Here is a 14,549-nt window from a genome sequence, read left to right as displayed (position 1 = left end):
TGTACATTGAATTAAATTATTTTCTAATAAGGTCTTAAACAGACTACTAATACTGAGATTACTGTATAGAATGTATAGAGATTGAATTTGGATATGAACTGTGTCACTGTAATTACATCTAAACTGTAGTATTTGCAAGGAAATTCTTTCTTTTAGTGTGTTTTTAGATTTGAAAAAAAATGATAGCATAAAAAACAAATTCGCTTGGTCTAAAAATTACATATTTCAAAATTTTACATCGATTGTTACTTTTTTATATTGTTTTTTTAATTAATTTTGCTTCTAATTTCATCTATCATTATTTTATTCTATTTTAATATCATATTCGTTCCTTCTTATTTTCTTTGCTTTGGTTTTTTTTAATTGTTTTTATCTTTTTAATTTTACCTTTTAATATTTAATTTGATGATAATTAAGTTTCATGATTTTTTTTGATGTGGTGATCTTGGTTTCATAACTTAGATCATAATTATGGAATGTCAGTTTAAATTTCATTTAATATGTTACTTTTTTCTTACATTTATTTTTATATATACTTTATTCTTCAACACTATGTTTGTTGAAGGCAAAACTTCTTTATATTTTTTATTTTACTTTTTACAATGATAATTAGATCTTGTGAACTAGACTTTAGATTTGTTATGCTGACTCAAATTTAATCGGAGTTTTTATGTCATTCTATTTTATTTTATTCTTATGCCAAACATAATCTTTATTATTTTAATAGCTCTTTTCTTTTTTAAGGTGGATCATTTTAAAAATTAATTTTTTTAAAAATTCATTATTTAATATTGAATTATTGAGAAGTGGGTTCTGTATTTTTTTCCAACATGGTGATTTTTGCCTCATGATCTAAGTTATATATATGAAATGTTACTTTGGATCAACATTATTTTTAATTTTTAATTTTTTACACTAATTTTTTTTTATTCCAGTCTTAAACATTAAATTTATTAGAGATTGAACTTTTTTTATTTGCCTTTTGCGATAAAGTTCTAGCTTCACGATTTAGGTTACGAATTTGTCATACTAACTTTGACTAGCGCATGAGATTTTTTTTGTTAATTTTTTTTATTTCATTATCTAAAATTGAGTTATTTTATAATTCAACTATATGATTTTTTTCTGGCAGGTAATATTTTTCTACATGTTATCACTATCACCTTTTAGTATATATTTTTTTATTTTTTTAATCATACAATTATATTAAATTATTTTATTCGCCATAATAAATTTATTTTGCTTTAAAACATGCTAACAAGGCTTCAATATTATCTTTCTAAATTACAAAAAAATCAAACCAGCCAGCCACAGATTACGATACACTGATCTAGTCTAGAAATACTAGTAGAAGAAAAGCTTTGATTTTTTTTTTCAAATTTACCTTTCTGGTTTGTGTAGGGCTGGGCTAGTAGAATGTTTTTTGAAATTGCACTTCCCGTCCAGTGAGCGCACTCCAGAGTCCAGACCTGATTTTGATACTCTCCACGAAAAGAATAAACAATATTCTTGACCATCTCAGATCCATCAATGTTACATTTCTAACCTCATAATTTATAATTTCACAATATTACTTTTAAACGTATCGCAGTATTAATTTATTCTTTTTTGTTTGTTGGAAAGTAGTTTTTTTTTTAAAAATAAATTTTAAAAAAGTGAATTCTAGAAAAGTGAATTATTTCTCAATGTTTAGTAGTGTAATGAAAAATAAGTTGAAAAACACTTTTTAGTGTTTGGTTGTGTTATGGAAAATGAGTTGAAAAATAACTTATTAATGTTTTATTTTTTTTAAGTTTATTAAAATAATGAGGAACAAATCTTACAAATTAAAAAGTTGAATGAGAATGAAATTGAAAAAAAATATAATTTCATAAATTATCTCAAATAAAATAAATAATAATCAAAATAATAGAGATCAAATCTAAAAAATAAAAAATTAAAAGATGAAGAAATTGAAATAATAATAATTAAAATTTCATAAATTATTTCAAATAAAATAAGTAATAATCAAAAGAAAGAGGACCAAATTTGATAGATAAAAAATTTTAATTAACAAATGATAAGGGAAAAGCAAATAATAATTGTAAAAATAAGGACCAAAATTAATATAAAAATTAAATTATAAAGGATGAAATTGAAAAACAAATATTCAAAACAAAATATATATAGCAATCAAAAGTTTGAGGACCAAATTTGATATAGTCAGCAAATAATATGACATTTCTAAATTTTTCACAACTTCCGGAAAGTGTTTTCCTTCTAAAATAAAAGGAAAACACTTTTCTAAAAACCAAGCCAAATTTTTCTTTAATTGGAAAGTGTTTTTTCATTGACTAGAAAGTGTTTTCTGTTGACCAACTTTTTTAAAGGCAAATAAACACGTAAAAATTTAAAAAATGATTTATTTAAAAACTACTTTCTGAAAAACAAATATAACTAGAAAAACTAGCAGTGCATTTATTATATTCCTTTTGTTGCTGAATCTTATTTAAAAGAAATAAATCAAGTATTTTAATATAAATGAATTATATCAATTAAAAACATTAATTAGATACATGCTAAATATTTGCAAGTTTATTAAAAATAAATAAATAAAGTATTTCAATTTAAATGAATTATATCAATTAAAAACATTAATTAGATACATGCTAAATATTTGCAAGTATTCACAAAAGTTTTAAGAAAAAAAAAACACTTGGTCTCTCATCTTATTATTAACTAACAAAGCCTTACTTTTTTATGATCTTTTTTTTTTCACTTTTCTTATATTTTTAATCTCAAACCCCGAAGATGCTAGAATATCCAATCACAATGCTTAAAATAATAATAATAGACTAAAAAAAGCAAACTAACAAGAGATTATTTAATGATTGGGGGTTATATTATAATTTTTTATAAATTATAAAGATTAATTTGGGAAAAGTTAAACTAACGGGGTCAAATCGAAAATTGGATGAATCAGTAGTATCAAAATTGAAGTTTACCCGGGTGAAAAGAACACTTTTTACAGACTGGTATACTTCCCTCCCCCCCCCCTCCTATCTACAAACGTACAACGCGCAAAAATTCAACCCTAAGACCCCCTTTTCTCTCTCGCGCTCTAATGGCAGCAGAGCAAGATGACACCGTTTTTGACCAGGACCTAGAAGTTGACGACGAAGATGACGATGATCAATCTTCCCAATCTCAAAACGACGATCTTGAAGACGATCTGGAAATCGAAAACGATGACACCTTGCCCGAAAATGATGACGTCTTATCCGAAGAATTACTCGAAGACGATGATACCTCCACCTCTGCCGCTGTCACCACCGCCTCCATCTCCGCTGTCACCACCGCCTCCATCCCCGCCGTCACAACCACCACCATCACCACCACCATGGTGGCCACTGATTCTACACTTGATGCATCAAAACGGCAACGCGTTTCCCCTGAAACGACAGTCCTCTCCCAAGACTCGAAAAAACCGCAATTTGATGATACCAGGCGGTTATTTCAACGATTGTGGACTGACGAAGATGAAATTGAACTCCTTCAAGGGTTTTTAGAATACACCACAAAAGGTACTGCTAATCATCACCATAACGACACCGCTTTATTCTATGATCAAATCAAATCGAAACTCCAACTCGATTTTAACAAGAATCAGCTTGTTGAGAAACTACGTCGTTTAAAGAAGAAGTATCGTAATGTTCTGAGCAAGATTAACTCTGGAAAAGACTTTTGCTTTAAATCCCCGCATGATCAGGCTACTTTTGAGATTTCGAGGAAGATCTGGAGTTCTACAGGAAAAATTGCGGGTTTTAGTAATGAAGATGGGAATAATTTGGATGATGATGATGGTGGAAACCCTAACTATAATAACCATACTGTGATGATGGATGGTGATGTTGTTGTTAAAATTGAGGATCATAAGTCTACTCCTAGATCAAGAAAGAGGTCAAGATCGCGATCTGTTGGTGTGAAGATGGAGGAGAATCGTGTGTTGAATGATGGGTTTGTAGGGAATGAGACTAATGTTACCGGGGGTGGGGGTGGGGGTGGGGATGGGAATGGGAATGGGAATGTGTCGAGTGTGATTGAGGAGACGATGAGGAGTTGCTTGTCGCCTTTATTTAAGGAGTTGTCGAGTAATATGGCGGGAGCAGGAATGGGTGGTGTTGGGAGGGGAGTTGGCAGGCTGGCGATGAATGCGATGCCATTGAGTTTTGGAGCAGGGGATGCGATGATGATGGATGAGAAGTGGAGGAAGCAACATATATTGGAGTTGGAGGTTTATTCCAAGCGGCTGGAGTTGGTGCAGGATCAGATTAGAGCACAATTGAATGAGTTGCGGTCGATGGGTGATTAGTTCGCTGATGACTGTTTGGGAATAAGAAGTTTTTTCTTTTGGTTATTGATTTAGTGTAGGGGAAGTAACTTTTTTTTTTTGGTTTTTTTGGGGCACTTTTTCTTTGGTCTTATATAACTTTGATAAGATAGACGTTGAATAATGATTTCATAATTTGTTTAGTGATTGATAGTTTGTTCTACTGTAGATATGGTTTCATGCATAGATTGGAACGACTTTTTAGAATAAAAGATACAGGTTTTCTTCCTCATGAGTATTCATTTTGTTCTGAGCTTTTGTTGTGGTTTTATTTGTGATATATTTTTTAGAATGCGTTGTTGTGATGAAATATACCACCTCCCTGTGAACATTGAAGACTTCAAGGTGGTCATAGATGCATTTGACTGGTGATCTACAGAATGTGCTTTCTAACTGGTGTAATTTACTACCTACTGGTTCTTTAACTTTTCATTTCTTAACTAGAATAATCCACTATTCTGATTGGCTGTAGTTACATGTAGTTTTTGCTTAAATCCAGTATCAACAATGATGATAGATATTCACATTAATATTGTTGTCAATAATAACAATAGCCAGTCGGGAGATTCTCACATGTCAACGATGCAAAGGTTGAACTTAACAAGCCCCTTGAGGATTGTCATCAATGGTTCTTCCAGAATGGCTATTTCTTCTCCTCCTCAACCTCCTTTACACCAACCCCACAAGTAAGTTCATTGTTTTAAAAAATTACTTGCGTACATGATAGCTTCAGCTCCCCTTCTTTTCTCTCTCCTTTTCTTTTGATTTCTAGTTGATTTTAAGGTCTTTGCCTTTTGAATTTAGCAGTGATTAAACTTAGTTGATAATAAAGAAGTTTTTAAAATTTTGGCAAGACATTGTCCAAGTTTTGGTCTTTGTTCAAACCGTTTTAGAAAAGCCATTAATTTGAATTTTATTTGTGTATTCACAGGTTGTAGAAAGGTGTCATAAATTCTTGATTGTTTTTCAAGTCAGCCATGTAAATTTAAAAAGAAAGTAGTAATATTCTCGCACTCTCTCTCTCTCTCAAACTTATAAGCTTTTTGATGCAGGAGATTTTTTCCTAATGTGTAGTTTTATATTATTGAGCATAATTTTCGATCCAACCAGGTATCAAAGACTCTAGAATCCTATATGGTTAAAATTTCACAGGTAATCTGATAACGGGAAGGTCTTTTGATAATGCCCATAAGTAACTTTTCGGGATTTGTTATATTTTTCTAGTTGGTTTATGATTCTTTTTACTATTTAGTTTAACATTCTTTCATTATTTTTCCAGCTTTATTTAGGGCAATTTTCCTAGTTTGTGCATGGCTTTTATTGCTTTTCTTTTATTTTCAGGTTACCTAGTTTGTTTAGGTTAGTTCTTGGGTTTATTAAAAGAGTTGTAAACCTCCTAGAGAGGTAAACTACTTGAAGAGAAAATTTCTAGCAATAAAATATTGAATTAGTGTTTTTGTGATCTCTATTTGGCATAATTTTATGTTCTTGTGCTTGCTGTCTTTCTTGTGTTGCTTCCTCCTACGTTACTCTTTCTGATTTCCAAGTTATCAATCTGAAATATTTTTGGGTTCCCCGTTTTGAGACCAGTTGTCAGTAACATCATTGAATCTAGAAGGTACACCAACAAAATATCTCTGTTTGTCCTGATCATGATTGTTGCTGTTGGGCTAGTATTTTTTTCTTATATTCAAGGGAATTCAAGGAATCATTGAAGCTTCTGACAGTGATAGAAAAAAAGAGAGGAGGTTGTCAAAGTTTTACCAACCATAAGTTGAAATAGTATTGCTACTATGCATTACTTTGTCATTTGTATGGCACTGGAAAAAGGCAGTTAGATAATGACCCAGATTCATGTTCCTTTCATATTATCTCTTGATTTGCTTCCCAAGGCCTAGCACTGACGGTGCTGGAGTTTGTCTAACCGCTTTTTCAAGTGGCAATGGCTTATATGCCTCGTGGGTTACCAAACAGATTGGATGTTGCTGCTAAACTATGACTAAATCGCTTTAACCTGTTTTGTAGTTCTGTGATCGACCCAACCCACTTATGATATGCTTGGAGTTGGATTATTGTGGATGTCTTTGTGGATTTTATTTGTGATTGGAGCTTTGAATTCTACTTTCCTCCTTTGAACATTATTGCAATGGTGTTAAGATTGGCTTGGACTGCAGAAGTTACGAGGCATGTCATTAATTTGACAGTCAGTGAGGTAATTGCTCTGGATTATCTTTGAGTACTGCAATCTAGTACTGAATTTTGTTTAAGAGCTTTAACTGGAATCTTGGAAGCGCTTGTTTAGGTTCTACTTGTGCCTGCTATTGAAGAATTGACAATCATCACTCGGGATTTGATTTTGCTTGAGGGAGAGGATGAGTTCATGTTTGCTTGTGCTCATTGCTGTTTGGAATCATGGAGTCTACTTTCAGACATGGCAATGATTGGGCCTTTGTACTGGTAATCTCTTTAAAACTGACCCCCAGAAATTTACTTACCTTTTGCTGTGTTTCATGTAAGAAATACTAAACGTAGAAGCAGCACCAACTGTTAAATTTAAGGGGCTCCACTTGAAGTAAAAACGCGCATATAATCTGGCATTGCAAAGCAAATCAGTTTTGCCAAGTTATTGCTCATTTATAAACACTCATGGTGATATTTCCCGGTAGCTGAGTTACCTGCTTTTTGTATTATGGTGCGAAAATCTAATTGAAAGTAAACTAGAGAATCAGGTACCATTCTTCATTCTCTTACTTCAAAATCTACCTCTTATATGCTCCAACACCAGACTTCATTTTTTATAAGCTTCTTGCACTCTGTAGTGTTTGAAGAACTAACTAAAAATCCAAGCTATTCATCAAGTGAATCAAGCTAAACAAACAGTTTAAAATAACATATATTCTGTATCTCCATACAGATTGTTAATTTATCTCCCAACAAATATTCATCAAGAAGCTAGTCAGTATATTGTTTTCTCTTCAACATTTGCATGCAAGTATATTGTTTTCTCTCGGACATGTATAACTGTACCATATACTTTTTCCATAATAGGAGTGGACTTGCTTTATCTATGATAATTTGATCACCTGTACCTACCTTATCTACAATAAGCCAATACCTATCTCCTGGTACTTCTGAACCTCTTTGTACACATTCCTCTCTTATGCAATTTCGAGTTAGTGTCTGATCAGTTGACTTTCTGGAATAAAAAGGCTCTCTTCATTCTGCATCAGGAATTGAAGGATAGGCCTTCACATTCCTAGTTACCCTAAGAGGGAAGGTAGAAGGTGAACTTTTTTTACAGCTAGGACAATATTGGAACTAAGCCAGAGCTGTGGACAATGGCTTAAAGGGCGAATACCCGGAAAATCTTTATTAAGAGTGCAGGCTCAAGGCATAAAGGCTCAAGGCAATTCCTTATCATTCCTTTTTATTTTTCATGGTAAGACAGGTGAGAACCTTTTGTCCTGGTGATTTGACTTTCAATCGAGGAACATTTAGCTGTTCATGCCAATGCTCATGGTATGGGGCCATAACTGGTGCTACTGTTTTACTCTCACTCTTGATGTTTTCATTCATAACTTTTGTTGTCATAGCAATGATATTCAATTGATGCTAAAATTTTTCTGCGTTATTTATATTAAATGACATGGTCCTTGAGCACTTGGCTGACTGCGCAGGGATACCTGCATGCATGATTCACCTTCGATCAATATTCCTTTAATTGTAGAAGAAGCGGAGGCATTTCTGTTCCTGGCACTCTCTCTCATGTTTTTCTGCTCTTTTTTTTTCCCCTTTCATGTTTTAGCATTGAATTCTAAACTTTGGAGTTCGTGAATGTGAAAAAATTTTACCCTTGCTTTGTCAAACATATTTGAACAGTACATCAAAAGCAAGCACATAGAAGCACAGATAATCTATTAGAGGGGATTGTCGTCATGCTATTGAGGGGAGTAGAGAAGCCCAGAACTCACAAAAAAAGAGAAGTTATCATAGACTAGAGGGTGAGCTTCCTGGTCACCCATATTGAAAGATTTGAGCCCATTTTCTACCGCTCCAAACAGTAATGTCAAATTTTATCTGCTACTAGTTTCACTTTGTCAAAAAAAAAAAAAAAGGCCGAAGCCAACTTAAAAGTCATCAACCAAGAATAAGGCTAGTTGGTAAATAAAGTTATTTTTTTGTGAGAAAGCCCGACGAAAACCGCACGTTGATTTGGCATGAATATGATAGTTTTAAGGAATCAAAATAAGAAAATTAAGGATCAAGAACTTGACCAATAATTCTGGGTCATTTTACCAATTAGCCAGAAAGAAAGACAGGGTGGCTGAACCATTCCTTACGTTGTAGCTCGACACCACTCAATGGTCGAAGTTGATGTACGAGGTCTCACTTCTCAAGGTCCATGCCAATCGACAGGCTTGACATTGACTTAAAGCCTTTAACAAATCCATAAATCCCCAATTCGCTGGCCCGAAAGAAAGACAGGGTGGCTTTGCCTACCGTTCACCTTTAACAAATCCATAAATCCCCAATTCGCTGGCTGCCAATCGTGTGTGTTCTTTGACGGAGTCAGAAATCATGTTTCGATCACCATTTTTGATGTGCTGCTTCGTAGCAATCTCTCTGATCTTTGTGCAGCCAGTTGGCCTTGTGTGGACTTTGAACTAACGACAATTCTCAAGGCCCCCATCGATCATAATGGAACGTAAATTAGGAATATATATATATATATATATATATATATATATATATATATATATATATATATATTTTGTTTGTTTGTTAGACGTGGATGTTAACGAAAATATTAATATGATTGAATTTGTGTGTGTTTTCACCCTTTCCGAGACAAAGACCGCTTCCACTTTGGCGAATCACTCGTTGTTATTATTTAGCTGCAATAGCTGGCTGATTGAGTTAAGATTTGTTTATATCATTAATTATAATAAGTGTCGAATATAAAGAAAATCATTAATTAATGTGTTTTTTAATTAGCTGATTCCATATATACACATATATTTCACTCTTTATACAACCATATTAATTCTTACCAATTGTATTGCGCGCGCGCACACGCACAAAATCTGATTAATTTTAACATGACAAACTCTAGTGTGCGGGGGTGGTAAAATCCCTATAGAAAAGAGGCTTTATATCACAAAATCTGATTTAAGTTTGTCATTTTTCATAAATATATGGCGGATTTAGATTCTATTTGGGCTATGATTGAACTGAATTTTTTTATCAAATTTTAAATTTTTTATACTTTAAATTAATTTTTTAATATTTTGTATCATTTTGATATCTCATGCCTATGTCAAAAATAAATTTTAAAAACTAAAAAAATATTATTTTAATCAATTTTTATTAAAAAAACTACTTTAAAAAATCACATTTATTACATCTTAATCAGATCCCAAGGTTTACTTTCAAAAGAAACATAAATGGAGATGATCCCACAAGTACGATATTGGATTCTACCACTATTTAAAACTTTTTGTTTATTTCTAAGAGGCAGGTTAATATATTTACGTACTGAATCATAATTTTTTATACTTAGATTTTAATATTTCATAGAACTTAATAAAACTATAATTAAATTAGTTTCTTGCATTTTTTAAAACATAGAAATAAATTTCAACCACACTAAATTAAAATACTCACACATAAATAATCTTTCAGTATATATCTAATGATTGGTAATAGGAATATGAAGCTCAAATATATTTACCAAATATTAAAGCTCGTAAGAATAACAATTGCTAAAGATCCTGCTATTTCATATATATATTTAACATCGATCGATCGTTAATTTCTTTCTCTAGTTTGTTTCTACTAGGTAACTGTTACTTTATTATATACATACATACATACATACATATATATATATATATATATATATATATAATGTTTAGTATTATTAATAATGAAATAAATGGAATTTGAGGAACATAACCTGAAAGCAACCGTACGTGTCGGTGGAGAAGAGACTTTGAAACACCTGCCACTTGAGAAAGATAGGTTTTGATGGCATGCTACAAGTACCAAATCAGAAACCCTAATTGGATCACACACGCCACTTAAACCCACTTAACCCAGACCGCAATTATAGTTACCTCACCACATTAATCAGTGGCAAAGACTTTTCAAATTAAAGTTGGAACTGAATTACGGTAATTTTTCTACAAATTCAGCAGATTTCTTGGCATTATTGATTCTTCATCATTTCATTTACATTTTTATGAGCGACCAAAACGCGTTTTGAGTGATATAACACAAGGGTTTCGTAGCAAGATCGAAGCTACGTGCCCTCTCTCTCTCTCTCTCTCTCTCTCTCTCTCTCGCAAATGTATATGACCCACAGCATATATACGTAGACAGGGAACACGACCACACTGCTTGTTGCCCGTCACATACCAGCACGACCCATTTGAGTAGTTAATCCTCTTTCAGCAGACTTTTCCAACCCTACCAAGTTCATATCTTCTTGCTTTTAACAAGCCAAAAATCCTCTCAGCTTCCCTTCATTTTCTAGTCCCAGAAAAGTTGCCTCTAGACACAAAAAATTAAGATGTTCAAGAGAAACAACTCACAGTTGATCAAAGCTTCAAAACAAAACATGACCACACACCGTCAATGGAAGTCGATCTGTCGCTGTTTTTTGAAACCGCCAAGTTCTGATATGGATACCAAGAATGAGGAAATTAGTACAAGATCAAGAGAATTGAGAAACAGTTGTGGAGAGAGGTACAAGAGATCGGTAGGCAAAATAACCCCTACAACTTCTATACTTGATGGATCTAATGTTTATGGCAGAGAGAAGGACATAGAGGTCGTTCTTGGATGGTTACTGAAGGGAGAAGCAGCTATCAATGGAAGGGTTTTTGTGGTAGCTATAGATGGGAAGGAAGGGGTTGGCAAGACCACTCTAGCTCAGCTAGTGTACAATGATGACACAGTGGTCAACGCTTTTGATTTGAGAGCCTGGGTTTTTGATGATTCAGAATTAGACTTTGATGTTGTGAGCATAACAAGAACAATCCTGCTGAGCGTTACAGCTGATCACGCTTGCAATTGTAGTGATGATTTGGATTTGCTTCAGGTGAAGCTAAGAGAGAAACTTTCTGGAAAGAGCTGTTTAATTGTGCTAGATGATGTTCGCAATCTGGACTATGAACGGTGGGATCTTCTATGCCAACCCTTTGCAGGCTCTGAAGTTAAAATAGTTGTGACCACGCTAAACAACAGCGTCCCACCAATCATGGCTGCCATCTCCACTCACCATCTAGAGGTGTTATCATATGTCGATTGTCTGTCAATGCTTTTAGACCATGCGAAGGCAAAATCAAAGTTTGACACAGACCCAAAGCTTCAAGCAATTATGGAAAAAATAGCCAGAGAATGTAAAGGCTTACCACGGGCTGCAAAAGATTTTGGGGGCAGGCTGCTTTCTACTCACTATAACGATATTGGGAGAAGATATATCGATTTGTGAGATATACGAGGACGAATGGTAAACAATGGTAATTAAGATCCATAAAAGGTAGGTAATTATTGGTAATAGCATATATAATTAAGCAGTATTTCTTTAAACAAATCTGGGGCTCTTGATTAACCAGCACAGACATCATTAACAATTGAAGGAGATGCCAATTTAAGGAGCCAGTATGCAAATAACAGAAATAGATTTTGTTAATTTCTGTGCTTGCAATTTCCTATTTTGTTTTATAGGCACAGTTTGTTCATTTCTACTCCTAGTAGCCTTTTACTTGCATGATAATCTGCGCTCAGAAATATATTAATGGTGGAATATATATCCTAGCTTCTAATTTAATGTTACTGCTTTACAGCTAATATATTACTATTTCTATTAAAGTTTGCACCTAATTGATGGTGAGGTGAGAAGCAACCCACTTCATGATTTGAGCACTCTTTACCTCTTTGGACAACTCACTTCATGTATCCTAGGGCAGAAAGAAACCATGCATGCTTTTGGGATCGGATCATCTTCTTTCCCATTTTGAGGAGATCACTTCTGCAATTGTTCCACCTCTCAAAAGGACTGAAAATTTGACAAGGATGATTTAGTCATGTTGTGGACATAGGCGGAGGGGCTTTTACCATCACCAATCGATGTTTTTTTTCAAGTCATGCATGATTCTTTCAGGTATCAAGTGCTCCCTGTACATCAACAATTGTGGGTTTTAAGTTCTAACCAGCCTCCTTGGAGGTCTTGCTAAATTTTGAGTGGCAAGATGAAGTTTTATCCCAAACATTGATGACGATGTGTTAGGTAGGTTTTCTATACATAGAAAGTCTTGCAAATTTTTCTATTTGTCGTTCATCCATTCATTACACTGGGCACATAAATAGGGCCTCACAAGTATTTTGACTACTTCTATAAGCAGAAAGAAATGTAGTCTCCCTGGTGGTATTATTCAGGTTTGATTTGTGGTAGGGGTTGTAGCTATATAGGTTCAGGTTTGTGATAAGATATATTAGTCTACCTATATAGATGGATATATCATTTCTGTGAACACAGGCATAGTCTTGGCTGTTCATAGAGCATATCTGCACTACCTAAGTTTAGGGTTATTGTTTAGAGTATACATGTCTCAGAAATTAGTTCCATGTATATGTTTCCAATAAGATCAGTTTCCTCCTGTTGGTGATCATGCACGCATAGTACTGAGAACATGGACTGGTATTTTTTTTATAAGCCAAATTCTTTTAGAACAACTGGACGAAGGATGGTTAATTAGTGACTAGAGCAGCGAACAACTGGTCCATGTTCTTTACTTATGTGGTTACTGGAAGAATTTGGCAACAGATTCTTCAGTTTTGTGGCAGCAATAGGATGGTTAGTGACTGGAGCAATGAGTTTTGCTGGACGAAGAAACACTTGCAGAAGCAAGTTTTGCAGTCTATTGTCACAAGACTTGCCTAGTGCATTTTGGTGTTCCTTAATTTGTTCTTGCTGCTTCTTGTTTTATGGTTATTTTAACTGTTGCAACGAAGCCTGGTCATTAATTAAGAATTAAGAAATACTCTAAAAATCATGGGAAAATGTAATGTTCTCCATACCAATGTTAAACAAGGAACAAATTATCGTGGATTGCCCGGTGACTTGTCTTTTTTTAGTCTCCCTTTCTTATTATTATACACTTATAACCCCAAAGTCAATTAAAGCATATTTATTAAGAAAGAGCAAAATTTAAAGAAAGAGAATTACAATGAAAAAGCACTAAAAAGAGATGTTTTTCTAAACTTGAGAATACACCTAAACTTTTGTCCTCTAACTTTTCAAATTATAAACTTTAAATTCTTAACAATTTATGAAATTCAATTTTAGTCTCAAATTTCATTTTTGTTTTGTTTTTTGATCCCTGATTTGATAAATGAGAGATAAAGTATCCGGATTCTAGTGGTAGAGAAAGAAAATCTTGGTTGAGACGGATTCCGGCCACAAAAATAAGTGGTTTTTGTGTCAATAAGTTTCTTTTGATGAAGAAAGTTTATATAAAGTGTTTTTTCCCTTTAAACTTGTTTGAAATGGTAGATCTGAACTCGAAAATAATTTTTGTTTGAGGTTGATTATGGGTTTTTGAGCTAATTTCTGAATTGTTAAAGGCTATGAATTTGTTTTATAAGGTGTTTAGGGTGTTTTTTAGTTTTTTCATATCAAAATATGATTGAAAATGAGTTTCTCTTGATCTAAAATAGATTAGCCTGATTTTCTAGTCGCTGGAATCTTAGTTGTGCAAATAACTCGTTGTCTGTTATTTTTTTTCAAAGCATTAAGGAGATACCCTTTAAAATTTTTTAAAAAATAAGGCCTAAGCGAGTGGGCTCCTCCAGACCGTGTTTTCAATTTTCTAACTAAATACTAGGTATCCAATCATCTAATTAAATATATCGATAACCATTTAAGTAAAAAAAATATCGTTAACAGTAACCAAGAAACAAACTGTAAAAATAAGACTTTCACTTGATTGTATTTACTAAACTTATTTATTTAAATAAATAAAAGATAAATCAAACCTTAGAAACCTATGACATAAACGATAAATACAAATGAAACTAAATGAATAAACCCACATCATAAAAAAATATTATGCAAGGTTGAACACGTCAACAAAATGTAAGGAATGTACACCTGCTGATATGATGGAAAGATATA

At 33.2% G+C, this 14,549-nt stretch overlaps 2 protein-coding genes and 1 pseudogene across 2 annotated transcripts; all 3 read left to right on the top strand.

Moving 5' to 3' along the window:
• The first annotated feature begins 3,032 nt into the window (after positions 1–3,032).
• On the top strand, positions 3,033–4,601 carry LOC133679225 (probable transcription factor At3g04930). The gene has a single exon (XM_062101758.1). The coding sequence runs from the start codon at positions 3,104–3,106 to the stop codon at positions 4,349–4,351; it is 1,248 nt and encodes a 415-aa protein (XP_061957742.1). The 5' UTR covers positions 3,033–3,103; the 3' UTR covers positions 4,352–4,601.
• Positions 4,602–4,994: 393 nt separating this feature from the next.
• LOC133680147 (uncharacterized) lies at positions 4,995–7,987 on the top strand (annotated as a pseudogene).
• A 2,716-nt stretch (positions 7,988–10,703) lies between these two features.
• Positions 10,704–13,386, top strand: LOC133679883 (putative disease resistance RPP13-like protein 1). The gene is made up of 2 exons (XM_062102610.1): positions 10,704–11,912; positions 12,220–13,386. The coding sequence occupies exon 1, from the start codon at positions 10,941–10,943 to the stop codon at positions 11,862–11,864; it is 924 nt and encodes a 307-aa protein (XP_061958594.1). The 5' UTR covers positions 10,704–10,940; the 3' UTR covers positions 11,865–11,912; positions 12,220–13,386.
• The last annotated feature ends 1,163 nt before the right edge of the window (positions 13,387–14,549 follow it).

The sequence above is a fragment of the Populus nigra genome, chromosome 19, assembly GCF_951802175.1.
Source record: "Populus nigra chromosome 19, ddPopNigr1.1, whole genome shotgun sequence".
NCBI classification, from domain to species: domain Eukaryota; kingdom Viridiplantae; phylum Streptophyta; class Magnoliopsida; order Malpighiales; family Salicaceae; genus Populus; species Populus nigra.
This window is presented reverse-complemented; position numbering and strand designations above follow the sequence as displayed.

Bases quoted from the DNA above. Each gene is read 5' to 3' on its own strand.
- LOC133679883 (XM_062102610.1), top strand. From the start codon at position 10,941: ATGTTCAAGAGAAACAACTCACAGTTGATCAAAGCTTCAAAACAAAAC.
- LOC133679225 (XM_062101758.1), top strand. From the start codon at position 3,104: ATGGCAGCAGAGCAAGATGACACCGTTTTTGACCAGGACCTAGAAGTT.